This window comes from Lissotriton helveticus, chromosome 6, assembly GCF_964261635.1.
Source record: "Lissotriton helveticus chromosome 6, aLisHel1.1, whole genome shotgun sequence".
NCBI lineage: Eukaryota > Metazoa > Chordata > Amphibia > Caudata > Salamandridae > Lissotriton > Lissotriton helveticus.
In genome coordinates this window covers 770342259-770361054 of record NC_136067.1, presented here as the reverse complement: position 1 = coordinate 770361054, position 18796 = coordinate 770342259, and the positions used below count along the sequence as shown (strand labels likewise).

The following is an 18796-nucleotide window of genomic DNA, read 5'->3' as shown; positions in this document are numbered from 1 at the left end:
GTTTGGTTATCAACTGTGCTGGCGGTTGTGTTTTTGTAATTTTAACAACTTAAATTTTTCACAAAGTGGGACCCAAGAATTGGCATTTATCCTGGGTTTCTGGTACAGTGGTTGGTTTCTGAGCGATATCTGATGGGCACTGCTGTTCACCATAGATTCTCCGGTACTCTTACATCCTTAGAGACACGTGCTCCTTTGTACTCTTAAGTCTGAGGATAGGTCAGTAAAGCAGTCAAGGCATACTCTATAAGATGGTAAAAGCTTTTGAATTGTAATATATATTGTGACACCGGAGTATATCTCTCACAATAAATACAGTATCCAGTATTAGATAAGTTATAAAATAAATGCATTATATATACATATATATATATATATCTATCTATGTATGTGTATGATATATATATATATATATATATCACGCAAAGATCCACTTTAGCCGCCTTGCCCTGTGGCGGTGTCGTGTGGTATCCGGCTAAATCAATCCTTCAACTATACAATTTTGTCAGATGTAGCAGGCGTGCACTCAGCACTGCGAAAATACCTCATTAATTGAAAATAACTTCAAACAGCTTAGCGATGCGTTTCAGTCCTCAGGTCTTGCTCATGCACACTGTTTCAAGTGTAAACCACCTCCATTAATGTACACAATAACAATGAAAAGAGGATTTACACAGTTCTTCACATTGAGCGATATGTTGGAAAAAAAACTCGTCTTCTTTAAACATAACATTGCAGTAACAAAAAAGCTACAAAGGAAACAAATGGCATGAATTCATATTGTTCCCAAGTAGGAATATATTATGCCTCCAACTGTATCATAAATTGGCAATACTCTGCAATAAAACAAGCACGGTGTTGCAAACAAATCGTAATAAACAGAAATACATGTCAGAGAAAGCCGGTAGAAAGCCCGCCTTGTAAACCCATCTGTCAATCTCGCCCAAGTGGGCTTATCCTGTACCTCAGCAGGCCTCACCCTCTTGTAACTTAATGTTAATTCAACTTTTACAGCTTGTGGGCCCGGACGCTCATCCCATCGACCCCCTCCCCCCATCGGGAGATTCCAGAGCGGCGCATTTCCAACCACTGTGCCACTATGTTCCCCGATAACTAGGGGTCATAGTGCATCTTATCTTCCCCGCCACCACAGCCCCATCGGTCGCGCCAATGCCTGATCATGCATGATGTTTCCCTCCGTCCATCTGCAGAGTTTGGGCGCTACATACTCTCCCCCCACCTCCCCCCCCACTGGCTGCCAGGGGCCCTCCCCATTCTCACTAGGGGTTGAGACTCTGTGTCTGTGGCACTCATGGGCGAGGGCTCAATCTCTTCAGTACGCTTTCCCACAAATTACCCTCAGCCAGGATTAGTGTTCTGGTCTGGAGGGTCTAGGCCCTCTGGTGCATAGTCGTATGTTCTCCTCATCGTGCCTCCGGGCGAATAGTGAGCCTGGGAGATCTCATCCGGGCCTCCTTCCGGCATCTAAATTGTCTCTGGTGCCTGCTACTCACTGTTTGCCACTGCAAACTTGGCTGAGCTGGCCACCAAGGGCTTCCCGCTCCAGTTTTGTGCAACACCTCTAGCCACACCCATGCCTTATCAGGAATGTCGCTTTGAGATGGGCCCATAATAACATGTAAGGAAGATTCAGTGCTTGAAGTTTGACTTTCACTTTCATGTAGGACTTGTGTTGCGTTTGCACTCTCCTTGTGTAATCTGCATAGATGGAAATAGCATTTTTCTTGAAGGCCAAGAGGTCAGCCTCCCTGGCTGCCCGCAGAATGCAGTCCTGATCCCCTTTAATTGAGTACCTGACAATCAGGGCCCTGGGGGATGTTGTGGGTGCCTGGCAGTGGCAGCAAAGTCAGGGCCATACAGACTGGTCCTGTCCCCCAGGGTAAACACCTCAGAAAGGCTTTTCGGTTTCAGCAGCGCACCATGTCAGCCCCCTTCGCTCTCTGGGAGACCCAGAAATGTTATATTATTTTGACGGGATCGATTTTCCGCTCCTTCTGCCCTTTCATCCAGTTGAGCAACTGTCAAGCGTAGAGAGCTCACCTGAGTCTTTAGCATTTGCATCTCAGTTTGTTGATCCGACACTGAGCTTCCACTTTGTGGTAGTCTGTGCATACTAAGTTCACCACAGTTGCGATTTCTGCTATCCTTTCCTCCAGTGCCTCTTGAGAGCGATGTATTGCTGCGAGGATTTCAGCCCTAGAGGGCTCCTTGGAGGCATTCCCCTGCTCCAGACCCCCCCCCCGTGATCCCAGACTGTTATGAGACACTGTGGGGGTCCAGATATTGGATGACTGTGTTTGTTGTGATTTAGGCTGCCTGTACTTGCCCATGTTTACTCCAGGTAGTGGACGGTGACCCTCAGTTATTACGTTGCACTTCAGTCTGTATGAGACCAATATTGCAGGTTTCTCCCCTACATAGATACAGCCTCTCTAGGGGTAGTCCTCAGGGGCACATGCCCCTTTGGCTTGAGGCCCCACTTCCACCTTACAGGGCTCCCGCACCTTCTGTGTCCTCTCCTCTCCAAGTGTTCAACTTTGCCACCATACCCACTGCTGCCCCACTAGTCCTCCCAGAGTTCAGTGTCCCCCCCCCCTCTCATGCTTTCACTTCAGCCAGGAGTGACCTCTCCCTCTGTGCATCAGGCCCCCAAATCCTCTGCGGCCTTCTACTGCCACATTTTCAGTCATCTACTCAGGTGACACAAAGGGCTCTTCACGGTCTTCCTTCTTTCAGGCACGCCGTGGGATAGTCAGAGGTCTGCGCCCAAACCTCAGCCAGGATCCGCTAGTCTCTGAGCTACAGGTATCACAGCAACACTTGCACGCTCATCGTGTGTTCCAGGGTCTCGAGCCCTCCAAACACATGCCACTGCCTCTCTGCAGTATGGCCTCACCTCTTTTGTCTAACTTCATTTTTCTCTCTGGGCCAAGCCTGCCTCCAGGGTCCCCGGCAGTTTGTGTACCACCCCCTCCCGGTAATTGAGAGCAGTGCAGGCACCCTGCTGAGTGGTCAGCACCCTCACAGCCCCCCCCCCTCCCCGGGCAGCAGCCCCGTCGCCATGCCTTCGGCCCCATTTCTCATTAGGGCCAAGTCTCCAGTACAGCCCCACCTGGGCCGCGACTCCTGCTCCAGGACCTGTCCCGACCAATCAGGAGCAGTCGGAGCCAAACAGGATTCCCCAGACCTGGCGGGAAAAACTACACCGCCGAGCTCACAGGCACCCAGGTCATTCCTGGTAGGCTGGGATGAGGCCTTACTTTTGCCATCCCACTGCCTCTGAATGGTGCGGCTGTAGCGCATCCACATGTCGGGCGACGCACAGAGGATCGTCTGGAGTCTTTGTACACTCCCTAGTAGTATACTTTCTGGCCAGCAGGGTTTCATTCGAGCCTGCCGGAATGGTCTGGGATAGGTCCGCCGTCTTGCATGGCCACGCCTCCTCTTTAATATATTTATTACTGTGTTATCGCATGGTGCCTGTTTTTATCTGTTCATGTGCGATATGACTTTGTATTTGGAATCTTGCTGTTCATTCAGTGTATTTTTTAGAGTGGTACAAATGTTCCTACTTTTCATATCTGAGGTTCAGACACACTTTCGTTAAAACATGTTTTCAATTTCCTTTAGCAGGTTCTCCTTATAAGGGTGATGATGACAATTCAGTGGACATATATGATGGTTTAGATTGTGTTCCATCTGGGTCAGGTAAGTTGACTCACACCTTTAGTAGGATTTAATTGATCAGATCATTTAGACATGTTTATTAAAAATTTCTCTGTCTCGATTTTATTCTTGTCTCGTATTTTGTCTTCTCCCCTGATTTACTTATCTTTTGTTTATTTACTTTTCTCTATTGTGGGCTTCTATCTTGAATTGTTTTCTGCCATTGCTGCAGTCAAGTTATGCCATGTCTAAGCTGCCATTTTCTCAGCTACTATCATAGAAGTCATTTGTAATACTGAGCCAAAATATAGTTTAACACTTTTTATTTTCACATACGAAGAAAATATAATATATCAACAAATAACTTAATGAAAAATGTGGAATTCGCTGTGATATGTTTCAAATTTGAATTTTGTATGTTCTATACATTATCCCAGAAAAGTTAAAGAAGGTGAATCAATAAACAGTATCTTAACAATCACGCCATCTTGATTTCGTATTTCTGTCATCTTGAGGTATTTATGAATACTCCCCAGTATTTCTTAGGGAAGGGAAAAGGTGTGGTGCAGCGGCCAGGGCAGCTGACTCCAGAACCGGGGGGGGGCTCACGGTTCGATCCCTGATGCCGGTGGCAGATCAGCCCAGCACCATGTGACTCTAGGAAATAGCTCGCTTAATCTTCCCGACGGCCCCCAGGGCCTTGACACCCTCGGGTAATAGTTTGCGCTTTACAAATACTGGACATTTACATTTAGTATTTAGAGTTTAAGTATATTAGAGAAATTCATTGACCACATTTCCAACTCAAGACGTGTCTTCCCCACTAGAGCCTTTCCTTTGATGATCAGTCATGTGAAGAAAGTAGTTGTTCACAGTAAATAGCTTCAGGTTTGGGGCCCTTCATCTCTTGTGTTGACTCTGGTCACATGGTGCTAGATAGAAAAATAGGTAAAATTCTTGTGCTTCTAATAAAATGCTGAATGCTAAACTGTGTAAGCTCCTACCATTTGCGAGACCCCGAAGTACCTACAATTTGTTTTATTGATCAACAGAAAAAAAGCTTTAATAATCACTATTGGAGAGGGACATTGGCTCCATCTGCATTCTGGTTTTCTGAACTACATCGTTCTATTATGCAGTCGTTTGCTTTCACTAAAGTGGCTATGGTGACAAAACATTGATGCCATTTGTCAGATGCTGAAGGTCTGATATGAATTATTTATAGTGAAACTGTGCCCCTGAGCTCCTGTGCCCCTGAGCTCGCCTGACCGTACAGTATCTCTTTTTGTTGCCGATTACTTGTTGAGCATATTATTTTGTTCGTGACCGTTTTTGTTTCTGCCCCTGTTGTGCCACTGTATTTTTGGTTGTTGTGCTCTCGACCCCTGTGCCCCTCCACCCCGCTCCCTGCCGCTGCTACCCCCCACCCCCGTTCCCTCCTGCATCACCGCTTCTCCCCTCCCCACTCGCTACCCCGCTCCCGCCTCCCAGCTGCTCCTCCCTCGCTCCGCCCCACCACTCTCCATATATGGCAGAGTGCGCGCAGCGTGCACGCGCAGCGGGCGTGCCAAAGGCAAGCCCGTCTGCGCCCGTCCGCGCCTGGACCGTGCCCAGCGCCATACCACCTGGCCCCCGCAGATGCCATTCCACCCGCCGGACATACGACGCCACCACCCTCAGCGCACTCAACGCCGGCCGACCCCCTGGCTTGCCACCAAGCCGCCCCAGGACACACCCACGGACCCTTGACCTGCCAACCCTGCAAATTCTCCTGCAACCGGACCTGCAACTCACCTGCACCGCCAAGCCGAGCACCAACAGCAACCACCTGAAGTGCATCCTGCTCAACACCCGATCCGTCCCCAGACACGCCGTGGAACTATGGAACCTGCTCGACACCACCTCTCCGGATGTCGCATTCCTAACAGAGACCTGGATGAACGCCTCCTCAGCACCTGACATCGCCACAGCCATCCCGGACGGATACAAGATCACCCGGAGGGACCGCGTCAACCAGACTGGAGGAGGCATCGCCATCGTCCACAAGAACACCATCCGCATCACGACCAACTCCGACGACACCCTCACGGCCGCCGAACATCTTCACTTCCAAATACACACCGACCCCAAGACCACTCTCAGAGGCACCCACACACAATTCAGCGAAGACATCGCAGACTTCATCAGCCCACACGCCCTCCCCTCCGCTGACTACATCCTCCTAGGAGACCTCAACTTCCACCTGGAGAACAACAACGACAACACCACCACCACCCTGCTGGACAACCTCGCCAACCTCGGACTCAAGCAACTGGTGAACACCCCCACCCACTAAGCTGAACACACGCTGGACCCAATCTTTTCCTCCAGCAAGCACATCTCCTTCAGCCACTCCACCGAACTCCACTGGACCGACCACAGCTGCATCCACTTCAGCTTCAGAAAGACCACGACTCACCACCTCCCGCAACAAGTTCCCCGCAGGAGCTGGAACAAGATCACCACCGACCAGCTCATCATATCACTTAGCCAGAACCCTCCCGTCGGATCAACGGACCCCAACCAGGCAGCCCTCAACCTCGCACAGTGGATCACCAACTGCGCCGATGACCTCGCACCCCTGAAAACCCATCCCAACAGGCCCGGAAGCAAGAAAGCCCCATGGTTCAACGACGACCTCAAGAACTCCAAGAAGAACTGCCGCACCCTTGAGAAAGCCTGGCGAAAGAACCCGACCACAGATAACATGACAGCCCTCAAGCTCGCCACCCGCAAACACCACCAGCTGATCCACACCACCAAGAAGTCCGCATTCAAGGAACGAATAGACAACAACGCACACAACAGCAAGGAGCTCTTCAGCATCGTCAAAGAGCTCTCCAACCCCAGTGCCGGAAACAACGACATCACCCCCTCGCAAGACCTCTGCGACTCACTCGCAACGTTCTTCCACAACAAGATCGCAGACATACACAACAGCTTCGACGAACAAGCCACGCACCCAACCGCAGAACCAACGCCCCCCACCACCACCCTCCGCGCCTGGACCCCAGTCAACACCGAGGACACCATTCACACGATGAACACCATCCACTCCGGATCGCCAACCGACCCATGCCCCACCACGTCTTCAACAAGGTCGACTCCGTCATCGCACCCCAACTCCGGGACATCATCAACTGCTCCTTCAACACCGCCACCTTCCCGGAGAGCTGGAAGCACGCCAAACTCAGCGCCCTCCTGAAGAAACCATCAGCAGACCCCACCGACCTCAAGAACTACCGCCCCATCTCGCTCCTCCCGTTTCCTGCCAAAGTCTTCGAGAAGACCGTCAACAGACAGCTTGCCGCGTTCCTCGAGACGAACGGATCCCTTGACCACTCACAGTCCGGCTTCCGAGCCAACCACAGCACCGAGACCGCCCTCATCGCAGCCACTGACGACATCCGAACCCTGCTCGACAACGGGGAAACAGCGGCCCTCATCCTCTTGGACCTCTCCGCAGCGTTCAATACTGTCTGCAACCCAACCCTAGTACAACGCCTCAACAACGTCGGAATCCAAGAGAAGGTGCTGGATTGGATCATCTCGTTCCTCGCCGAAGAACCCAGAGAGTCCGCCACCCCCGTTCAGATCCGAGGCCACCGAAGTCATCTGCGGCGTACCACAAGGATCATCACTCAGCCCCACCCTCTTCAACGTGTACATGAGCCCCCTCGCAGCCATCGCAGGCCAACACAGCCTCAACATCATCTCCTACGGCAACGACACCCAGCTGATCCTCTCCCTCACCAACGACCCCGCCACCGCCAGAACCAACCTACACGAAGGGATGAAAGAAGTAGCCGAATGGATGAAGAACAGCCGCCTGAAACTGAACTCAGACAAGACGGAAGTCCTCATCCTGGGATCATCACCATCTGCCTGGGACGACTCCTGGTGGCCCCCGGCCCTAGGCAGTGCACCCAAACCAACGGACCACGCACGCAACCTGGGCTTCATCCTGGACTCCTCCCTATCGATGACCAGACAAGTCAACGCCATCTCGTCGTCATGTTTCAACATCCTACGCATGCTCCGTAAGATCTTCCGATGGATCCCCACCGAAACCAGGAAGACGGTCACCCAGGCACTCGCCACCAGCCGACTGGATTACGGAAACACCCTCTACACCGGAACCACAGCCAAACTGCAGAAGAGACTCCAACGCATCCAGAACGCCTCCGCATGACTCATCCTGGACATCTCCCGTCACAGCAGCATCTCCGGACACCTGAAAGACCTGCACTGGCTCCCCGTCAGCAAAAGAATCACGTTCCGCTTCCTCACCCACGCACACAAAGCTCTCTACGACCTAGGCCCAAGGTACCTCAACAACCGCCTGACCTTCTACACTCCGACCCGCCAACTACGATCAACCAGCCACGCCCTCGCCGCCGTTCTACGCATTCGAAGAGCCACCATGGGAGGAAGATCCTTCTCCTATCTGGCAGCAAAGACCTGGAATACCCTCCCCATCCACCTCCGTCTTACCCAGGACCACCTCGCCTTCAGGAAGCAACTCAAGACCTGGCTGTTCGAGCAGTAGCGGACCCCCATCCCCAAGCGCCTTGAGACCCTACGAGTGAGTAGCGTGCTATACAAATGATTGATTGATTGATTGATTGAAACACATGTTAAAGCTATAGACTTTTATGGCTGGATTGCTGTCCCACTGTGTCAAATCCTATAGACTGGTGTTTTTTTCCATGGACTCTTACAAGTTACTTTAATAGGCAAGGGGTTGTTTTTGGTTATGCTTTATTACAAACATTGAAGGTCGCAGATTTGTATTCTGATAATCCTAGGCTTTATTAAGGAGGACTTGTAAATGATTTTTCCAGCTGCAATTTTGTTCATATTTTTATTAATTTTATGACATGATTCCTTGAAAGCTTATGCCGAACACAGTAGGACTGAGTTGGTTATTTTGACAAGCCAATGACAAACGGCCTGTTTGGTTCACTGGGAAAAGTTATGTCCGATTCTATAAGCCTGATATGTTTATTGTGAAAAAAAACATCACAAGCAGTGACTTATTTGCGAAAAGCATATGTTAAAGACAATAGGCCTTTTCAGCTGGATTGAAATTCTGTCTTTAGACTTTCTTTACGTCCATAATAGTAGTGGGTCACAGATAGTGTTTCCGGTAATTCTCCAAAGAGTTTGTGTTTAAAGTTCTTGGAAGCTCATTTAGAGATGTTATGGGTAAATATTATTCTGAAAGAGTTGGATCAGTTTTGGAGATTTTGTCAGAGAGAGGATTGATGTCTGGTTTAGACATGGATGGACATGTGGGGTTGAAAATTAATGTATCCTGCTTGGAGTTCTATGGGCCTTTGAATTGGAAGCAGTAAATTGGGTGCTACAGTTAGGAGAGAATTTCTGAGGTGACTGAAGCTGGTCACACAGTGATGAATCTACAGTCATTGTATCCACCAGAGAGGTAACCGACTTCGACAGATGAACTGGTATGTAGTAGAATTGTGGTAAGAGAAAGTGAGGAATCTCTAGTATGATTTAGTAACCACCAGATATCTAACAGACTTCCACAGCTGTTCTGAACTATATGCTGTAGCTTGGAGGATAAGAGCTGGTTAGGGTAGACTTCCTGTGTTGACTGGGGTTGGTGATAAGGTGAGGGGTCTGCAGTTAGAGTATCTGCCAGAGGTGGATAGAACGAGTAAAGAGGGTTAAGATATCAGATGTTGCTGAAAGGTTAGGATATGTGGGCTATGTTTTGCAGTTCTTACTATTATTAAAGTTGCTGGAGATAAGCTACAAGTTTGTGGGAGGGAGAGGAGCAAGTTCTTTTTTCTATATCAGTATTGGTATACAATTTCGTTGAGTTTCTGTTATCCTCTGTTTGGAATTGCTGGGGTAGGATCTCTGGAGGGATGGTGATGGAGAAAGTCCTCCTCCTATGATAATAATGGAAGTCTATTTTGTGGACATTCCGTAGTCCTTTTTCACTTTTCAAAGTTGTAAGTGTGTATAAAGTCTTATCTCACTTTTTATGCTCCCATTGCTGAAGACTGGACCATAGTCCTTTTTAGGTTTCGACCTGGCGAAAAGCTGCGCAAGCAGCGTTTCGCGCCGGCGAAATCTTATGTCTTACACTGTGTGGCTGGGAATCCGCCCCTCTGTTCCATTGGCTAGCTCCATAAATGGAGGCTAGCCATTGGAACAGAGATCTGTCCGTCAATTGCGGAGCAGATTCGGGGGCGTTACGGCCATTTTTACTCATCCGGCCCCTTTGGATACGTCAGTGCGGCGGTGGGCGGGGTTTCTTTTTGTGTCCGTCGAGGTTTCTTTTCGTCATTCCGCGGCCGACCGCCGCCGGAGGAAGTCCAGGTCCAGGTGAGTGCTTTCCGTGTGCCCGTTCGTTCCCGCACCCCCCTCCCGCTGTCCGTCTTCCCGTTCCTGCCCCCCCCCCACTGTTCGTGTCCCCGTTCCCGCCCCCCTCCCGCTGTCCGTGTGCCTGCCCGCCCCCTCCCGCTGTCCATGTGCCGTCCCCCCTCCGTGTGCGGGTCTCCGACTCTGCCAACCAACAGAAGAGTCGCTTTTATAAATTAATTCCATATTCCTGTGTGACCTATGCGTTAGTGTTTTTGATTGTGTCATAGTGCGCGTAATTGCTCACGTCCCTGCTGATGTGTTCGTTTGATGTGTTACTGAGCGTGGTTTCAGTGGTGGGAGCAGTTATTCTCTTTTGGGTAACATCTCTCTGGTGTAACTACCTCACCATGGTGCTTGGGTATAGGCAGCGACTCTGATTATGCGGCAGCAACGTTTTCGCATTTATAATTACGTCATTCCGCGGCCGACCGCCGACGCCGGAAGTCCAGGTGAGTGCTTTCCGTGTGCCCGTTCGTTCCCGCACCCCCCTCCCGCTGTCCGTCTTCCCGTAGCTGCTTGTTCATCCTTGATTTCGTCTCTTGCATTATAGGAATTGTTCGTTTCACATCAATGATGGCTCTTAAATAACAAATTGTAAACGCGCATCCTGGATACTTGTCTAAGTTACACCGATGATCTAATTAATATATGATAGATCAGCTGTCGTTGGATTATTGTGGGGGGGGGCACTCCTGTGCATTTTGTGTGCATAAATGTGTTTTTCTTCCCTATGTGTGCATTTTAATGTCGTTTTCGTGCAAAACCAGAAGAGTCGCTTTTATTAATTAATTCCATATTCCTGTGTGACCTATGCGTTAGTGTTTTTGATTGTGTCATAGTGCGCGTAATTCCTCACGTCCCTACTGATGTGTTCGCTTGATGTGTTACTGAACGTGGTTTGTGGTGGGAGCAGGTATTCTCCTTTGGGTAACATCTCTCTGGTGTAACTACCACACCATGGTGCTTGGGTATAGGCAGCGACTCTGATTATGCGGCAGCAACGTTTTCGCTTTTATAATTACCATATTTGCCAAATAATCCACCAACTGCCTCATAATTTGCAGATTCCAAACTAAGTGAGGTTTGTAACTCGAACGGAACTAGTGACTTTAATACGCCACAAACGTCGTTCCGTGCAGTGGCACACACCTGTAGGGTTAACTTGCCACATTTCACTTGCTTATTGCCTATATTCAGGCATCAGTGAGGTGGAGCCTCTACACAGATAGTATTAATATGTTAAAATGGCGAAATAAGACTACCGCAGAATGGGCCTTATTAGGCCATGAAGTCTGTCTTCTCTTGCTGCATAATTTAACAAACCCTTAGTATAGGCGGATAAATGTCTGTGCTGAAGAAGTGCGTCGGCTGGTACAATAATTTTAAGATGTGGAAAAAGGGCCACGTGGTAGAGTTGGGAAACCTCTGTGTTTACTGCGGATCTTCCCTATCAAAGTGGCAAATGTTCTTAGAAAATGGATATAGACAATCTTTCACTGAATTGATATAAAGCCTGATCAGTGACGTGACAAAGCCTGATGAGTGACGTGATTCACACTGCCAGAACAGTGTTTACACTTCTTACATGTTTAAGACCTTTCCATACACTAAATATCCTGTCACCGTAGTGGTGACCAATATTTGATTAAACAATGGACGTCAGTTTAGTTATTTATGCGAACGGAAGGGCTCGGAAAACATCAAAAACGTGATCGTCTATATCAAAAAATATCCTGGTTACTAATTTGTGTTTATTGTCAAACTCGTGCGGTTTGTTAGCTCTACCTTTGAAGCATAAAAGGCTTAATTGGAGTGTAAACCGATGTCTGTAGCAGGTTTGTAAACTAACTAAGTCCTCTTTACTGCCCGCCAGTATCGGACTAAGGAATCGCCAAGTGCCCATTAGGCCCCCGGGTTTCATAATTCAGAGCTAGTATCCCCTTCAAGTCTCTGTTCAACGTTGTCTTACAGTAGGAGTAAGATGTATATTTTGCGTACATTTTTTTTTAGTTCGTTAAAATTATTGCATGCTTAATTTTTGTCTTGAAAAGTAGTAGTGCTGGAGCGAAGCTATATGTCCCAAGGGTACTTCTGGCTTGACTGATTCTGTCACAACTCTCTCACCCTTCCAGGTGCATGACTCATACTGACATGCCTGTCATTTCAGAGATCTTGACAAGTGACTGGCACTGTGTACCACAGGGTCTCCAGACTGTTCTGTAATAAGAGAAAGTGTGTGTGTGTGTATGTGACTGCTCCAGTGTGTGTGTGTATGACTGCTCCAGTGTGTGTGTGTGTGTGACTGCTCCAGTGTGTGTGTGTATGTGTGTGTGTATGTGACTGCTCCAGAGTGTTTGTGTGTGTGACTGCTCCAGTGTGTGTATGTGTGTGTGTGTGTGTGTGTGACTGCTTCAGAATGTGTGCGCGTGTGACTGCTCCAGTGTGTGTGTGTGTGTATGTGACTGATCTCGAGTGTGTGTGTGTGTGTGTGTGTGTGTGTGACTGCTCCAGTGTGTGTGTATGTGACAGCTCCAGAGTGTGTGCATGTGTGACCGCTCCAGTGTGTGTGTGCATGTGACTGCTCCCGAGTGTGTGTGTGTGTGTGTGTCTGACTGCTCCAGGGTGTGTGTGTATGTGACTGCTCCAGGGTGTGTGTGTGTGTGACTGCTCCAGGGTGTTTGTGTATGTGACTGCTCCAGGGTGTGTGTGTATGTGACTGCTCCGGAGTGTGTGTGTATGTGACTGCTCCAGAGTGTGTGTGTGTGTATGTGACTGCTCCAGAATGTGTGTGTGTGTATGTGACTGCCCCAGAGTGTGTGTGTATGTGTGTGTGTATGTGACTGCTCCAGAGTGTGTGTGTGTGTGTGACTGCTCCAGTGTGTGTGTGTGTGACTGCTTCAGTGTGTGTGTGTGTGACTGCTTCAGTGTGTGTGTGTGTGTGTGTGACTGCTCCAGTGTGTGTGTGTATGTGACGGCTCTGGGTGTGTGTGTGGCTGGCTCTGGGTGTGTGTGTGGCTGGCTCTGGGTGTGTGTGGCTGGCTCTGGGTGTGTGTGGCTGGCTCTGGGTGTGTGTGGCTCTGGGTGTGTGTGTGGTAGTAATTGCTGTCTGCTGAGCTCGTCCGTAGGGTACAATAGGTCTCACATTTGCGAGAGATTAAGCTATTGGCAATGTAAATGACAATGCCATTTATTTATCTGTTTTCAAAACCAACACATAAATACAAATTTTGTCATTTACAATGCCAATAGCTCTAACTTTTCCAAAGGCGAAACCGTTGCATTGTAAATGCTTGTTCACTTTTCCAGATAAGAGAACAGGAGGAATTCCTAGCTTTATTTTTTGCTCCCATTTTTGACGTCTGGACCACAATGGTGGTGATTGTGGCTGTACTGTGGTGGGAAATAAGCATTTGGGGGGAGACAGGGACTCCCGATTCAGTAGTGCCACTGTGTAGGGAATACACCCTTTTCCACCCATGAACCTGCTGTACATGTAAAGATTGGTGCAGAGTCTGTAAAGCTGATCTCAACCTCTGGAGAAGGCAGAGCATCGAGGTTTGATCCGGCTGCACAGTTTTAGCTGTCTTCCAGGCGCTGGTTATACAAAACATTCTTTAAAACACATGTATACCTATATATACGTAAAGTGACTTCAGGTCAGCCCTCTTCAGCCATTATTCTGTCTAAGTGTCATTCACAATCTGTTTCTTCCCATGACAACATTTAGTATGGGAAATAGGTTAACCCACTTCAGCCTTTGGATCTAATGCTCTCTTAAGTAACTGCATTTTGCAGGAACACACATGCACATCTGCCTGAATATGAGTGAGCATCAGTTTTAGGAGTTGTTCACTAGCCAGTTTAGTTTAGCTTTTTCTCTTTTTATCAGTCCACCTTTTTCCCCCATTATTTATTTATTTTGAACGCTAGCGGTTTCCTACAAAGTGCTACCGGGCCACATGTTTATTGCTAACTTCATCTGCCGTGAACCGCACTGTGAATGGCCACTGCTTCTAAACCAAGTGGCCACCTTGAAGGGTATTGGCCATGGTGTTTCATTATTTTAGTATTCCAAGATTACCGCCTCATTTAGAAGAAACGTTTCAGCAATTTTGGATTTGTGTAGCAATTAATCCCTATGCACAATACTATTTCAAAGTGGCCCCTAAATTTTATGTTTAGGTTTGTTTTTTTGTTCTACTTATTTTATTTTTTTTAAATTGATTTTAACCACAAATCTCCCACTGTTGATACAGAAAAAACATTAAATCAAGAATTGTTGTGGCAATATACAAGAAAGAGAAAACAAACAAATGTTAATGATGACATTGGAAAGCAATTTATACAGAAGACCCGAACATTCAGTTCCCTAGACCCAGTCATCCCAGCAACCATTCTAATCGGTACCGTGCAACCATGTGTCTCCATCCATGGACCATGGCCTGCTGGGCAAGTTACTAACAAGACCCCCCTGTAATCGGCCCAATCCTTCCAAACCTTATGATGTTTCTGGGGGCCGTCTCTTGCCAGATAGATGGGGCGTTCCAAACCCATCCATTCCCGTGGCGCTTTTACTAACAGGGGGGCCTCTGTACTCTAACAAGCCTGTGCAATATCTCCCATAGCAATCATCAGGACTAGCCAGAGCAGCACCCTCTGATACCTATTCCCTTCCAAGTTATTTGTGATATGTAGGAGGATCAATTTCAGCTCTTTGGGATTTGTCCAACCCAGTACTTTTTCTAGGGTGCTTAGCACTCCATTCCAAAAAAGTGAAAGAGCAGGACAGTGCCAGAATATGTGTGTCAAGTCGCCATCGGGGTTATTACAGCCCAAGCAACTTCCTGTCACATTAGCCCTATATTGAGTAGACATTTTCTAGTGTAGTATATACTGTGCAATAGTCTAAGTTGAATCAAGCGGAACTGTGAGGCTATCGCTGCCTCCCTGGGGGCGGCCATCGCCTGATTCTACTCCTCATGTGGACCAGGTCCCGCTTCTACAGTGCCCTCACCCCCACCATCGGATCAGGTTGATTACGAAGTAGAGTCTGATAAATGAAAGATAATTTATGTTCCCTAATAATAGTAAGTAATATCTCAGCTTCCAGGGGTCAGGATTCTGGTATGGCTACAACAGACTGTAAGTAACACCCTAGTGCATGTCGGAGTAAGAGGTACTGAAAACTGGGTGCGGTGCATTTGATATGATAAAAGGACTTTTAGGACCCATTATGAAGCACGTCGCACAGCAAGGAAATATCTGGTATGTCGCAGCCTGAGAAACCCTGGAGGGCTACAACCTGTGGGATCTGAGCCCCTCTCCACAATCTCCAAGGTAAGTCTGCCTGCCCATCCCATGAATTTCGCCACGTCCACTCTGGTCTTCAGCACTACTTTAGTAATGTGGGTGAGATAGTTCCCCTATAAAGCAAGTGAGAGAGGTTACTACAACCCATGAGTCACCCTCTCTCGCATAGGCCCCATTCTCTTAATCCCCCCTCAAACCACCAATCAGTCACAATTTGGTGTACATCCCTCTAGTAAAGCAGGATGTCAGGTAGCTATTCCCCTGTCAATGGTATGCCGGCAACATTTATCGAGGGAAATCCGGGGGAATCACCCATTCCTTAGCAAGAAGTAAATCAGAGCGTTGACTTTAAAAAGAAGGCCTGGTGCACCGGAAATGGGTAATTCTAGAGCTGATGATGTCTGGGCAGGGAAACCATCTTAAAGATGGCTGAGCAACCCAATAGGGACAGCAGGAGGGAGGACCAGAACTTGACCTTTTTGGATAAGACCATCAAACTGAGGTTGGTGGTTAGAGTTGTATCCCCTACGCCCATCATCAGTAAAGAAGACTCAAATATTTAAAGCCCATTGGAAGCACCCACACCCAGGGCATGGCTTTTTACTTATTCTTAATTGCAAGTACTTGCCTGTGACATTTCTTTTTCTTAACCGCAATCACATGAATACCACATTTCTAGGGTAGCACTTTTTTTCTGCTTATATTCTTTTTAATGTATGTTGCATATGCTCGGGTGTGTGTGCGTTATTATGGTCGAGTGAGGGTATACATGTGAGAATGGGTCATTAGATGGATGAATACATGTGCACATGAATGCAATGATGAGTGACAAGTTGCATGTATGATACAGTATTGAGTACCTAAACTCACCAGTAACCAAAAAGACATTTTCTGTTATGATCCAGACCGGTTTCTATGCCAGTGACTGTTGTAGGGTTTTTCCACTTTTTGCGTTAGTTAAATTTAACTTTTCCTTTTTAATCATGCTCCCATCACCACGCACTCTTTAGCTTTTTTTCATTATAGCTTAATTTAATTAGCTTTTCACCTCAGTGTATTCGATATTGAAATAATAATACAAATCTTTGTCAGATCTTGCAGTCAAGAAAGGCCGATTGTAAACGGTTGTGTTCAGACCACCTGTCCTACTATTGGAGAGCAAGCTTATATGCATTTGTGAATAGTAAGAACGAATAAAGGAGTGTGGTGGGGACTTAGACATTCTAGGAGTTTAAGAACGTAGTGCACATAGCCAGCGTTTTTAATTGCAAAACAACTTCCATAAGGGCTGAAAAATTTGAAGACGTTTTAGATGCAGAGAATAATTGCACATGTGGTTTGCAGTCCCAAAATTTTAATGTCCATTTTTTAATTGACTGTTGCCATTTTAACCGGTATCGCCGTTCGATTTTAAAGTCGCTTTTTATAAAATACAACATAAATCACTGCAATGAAGCACTTGCACTTTTGTTGAACATGGAGTATTTAGATGTTGCCTGTGCCCTGGCAAAAGTTTTTAAAATGTTTGTATTAGTGATGTAAGAGGCTCGGCCACGAGCATTAGTTAGTTTCCCTGGAATCGGGGTGTTGGGAAACGGAGATTTTATTTATTAAAGGTTGGGGAATGGAGATTTTATGTATTAAAGACTGGCGTATTGGGTTAGTCTGGTTCAGAAGCACGAGGGGGGTGCCAGGGGTGTTTATATTCATAGTTTATTTTGTTTTAAAATGTATGTTTTAAAGAGAAGTGTCTAAACATTAATAACAATTAAACTGAACTGAACAATTTCTAGAATGCTCAGGATAGAGCTGAACATAAGAAAATGAAATCCGTTAAAGAGTAGAGAATTCAGGGAACAACTTCCAGCACAAGTGGTTGAAACAAAAGTATTACGTAAGTAAAAGTCCTGTCGCAGACAAGATAGAGCACTGGGACAGTGTAAGCATTGTCAATGCTGCAGAATTTGTGCATTGTCAATTAAGTAGATAGGCCCTGAAAGAAACAATTTTCTTTCTTTATCTGTATTCTGTTACCTTTTCTTAGTTTCGATTAGCATTCTGACATCTTTACTTTTCTGAGTGTCTCATTTTGAATGACCTTAAAATCCTGATTTAATCCTTGTGTATTTACTTAGGTAATGCATCTGAACAGTGTGCACCATCCAAAGATTTAGACCTTTATGAGGAGCTTCTAACTGAAGAAGGCGTTGCAAAGGAAACTTCATATAAAAATGTATGTAACTCTATAACTGCTTGCAACATATGATTTTATAACTTTTTTTGTATGTGTAAATTGAACCAATCTATGAAACCTCCCGCTTCCTACCTCACCACTTTCGGCCTCATCAACTTTGAGGCTCTACCACAAGAGCAAGCTACCTCCTTTTCAGGTTTTCCATAGTCACCTCTGATTTATCTTGCCTCCTTGATCCTACCTTCAGTCCTGTGCCAGTATCTTCATCTTGTATCACAGGCATGGAAGCTCTAAAAAATGTTGCGAGAGAAACTCCGATGGTGATGCCCATAGCAATTCAAAACTGTTCTATCTCTGGTTAAGGCCTGCAAGTGCTTTACTGGGTGCTACCATGTAGCACTGGGAGTTCCATCTTTCCCAGTACATGCGACTTGTGTATTCCCTGCTGAGAAAATATCCTTCATCAGTTTCTCTTTTCTGAAGTACAAGTTTGTCTGGAGCATCAGAAGGCCGGAGTTCTTGGCAGCGCTTTGTCCAATTTTTCATTTTCCTGATACGTGATCATTTTGGGACAGCACCAGAATATATGGACTAGTGACCGTCCACATTTGCATAGCACCCAGCACTCAATTCCTACAACCTCGTTGGTGTGCAATACCATTCACAGAACATGTCCTCCTTTCCTGAAATGATTTTAGCCTTATAGTTCAAGCATGCCTCACCATGGCTACTTAGAAGTTTTAAAACCACTTGCGAATGTTGTAATTTGAACATCGTTATATCATTGTAAAAATTTTGGGAAATTCCCAACCAATAAAATATTAATACTACTTTGTGTATTGAACAGAGAAAGGACGGTATGCTGCTTTGGCTATCTGCAGAATAGGGAAGTGTGTAGGTTGTGTATGAGGTCTGAATACAGTATTTGCAGCACACTATTATGAATTGATTGATTTTCATTTGTTTCATGGGACATTGTTAGACTATAGTAGGTAGTAGTGGAAAAGTAAAGTAAGTTACACATAATTAGAAAAGTACTCTGATAGCACCGTGTACGGGTTTACATAGTTTGGGGAACATTTTAATATATATATAGGACATCGAAAAAGGCTGTTTGCCGAAACGCGAAGGCGTCTGTCTTGTCTGTTGAAGATTAAAGCAACTTTT

General features: G+C 46.7%; 1 protein-coding gene across 5 annotated transcripts in view; it reads left to right on the top strand.

Annotated features, from left to right (window-relative positions):
* The window catches only part of CASP8AP2 (caspase 8 associated protein 2), a 200672-nt gene that overhangs the window by 70820 nt on the left and 111056 nt on the right, over positions 1-18796 (top strand). For 3 of the 5 annotated variants that reach the window (XM_078648263.1, XM_078648262.1, XM_078648264.1), the window contains exons 3-4: positions 3655-3729; positions 17571-17668. In XM_078648263.1, coding sequence (XP_078504389.1) covers positions 3655-3729; positions 17571-17668 — 173 coding nt within the window. Of the gene's footprint in view, positions 1-3651; positions 3730-17570; positions 17669-18796 lie in introns of all 5 variants that reach the window. The other 2 variants (XM_078648261.1, XM_078648260.1) reach the window with 1 other exon arrangement.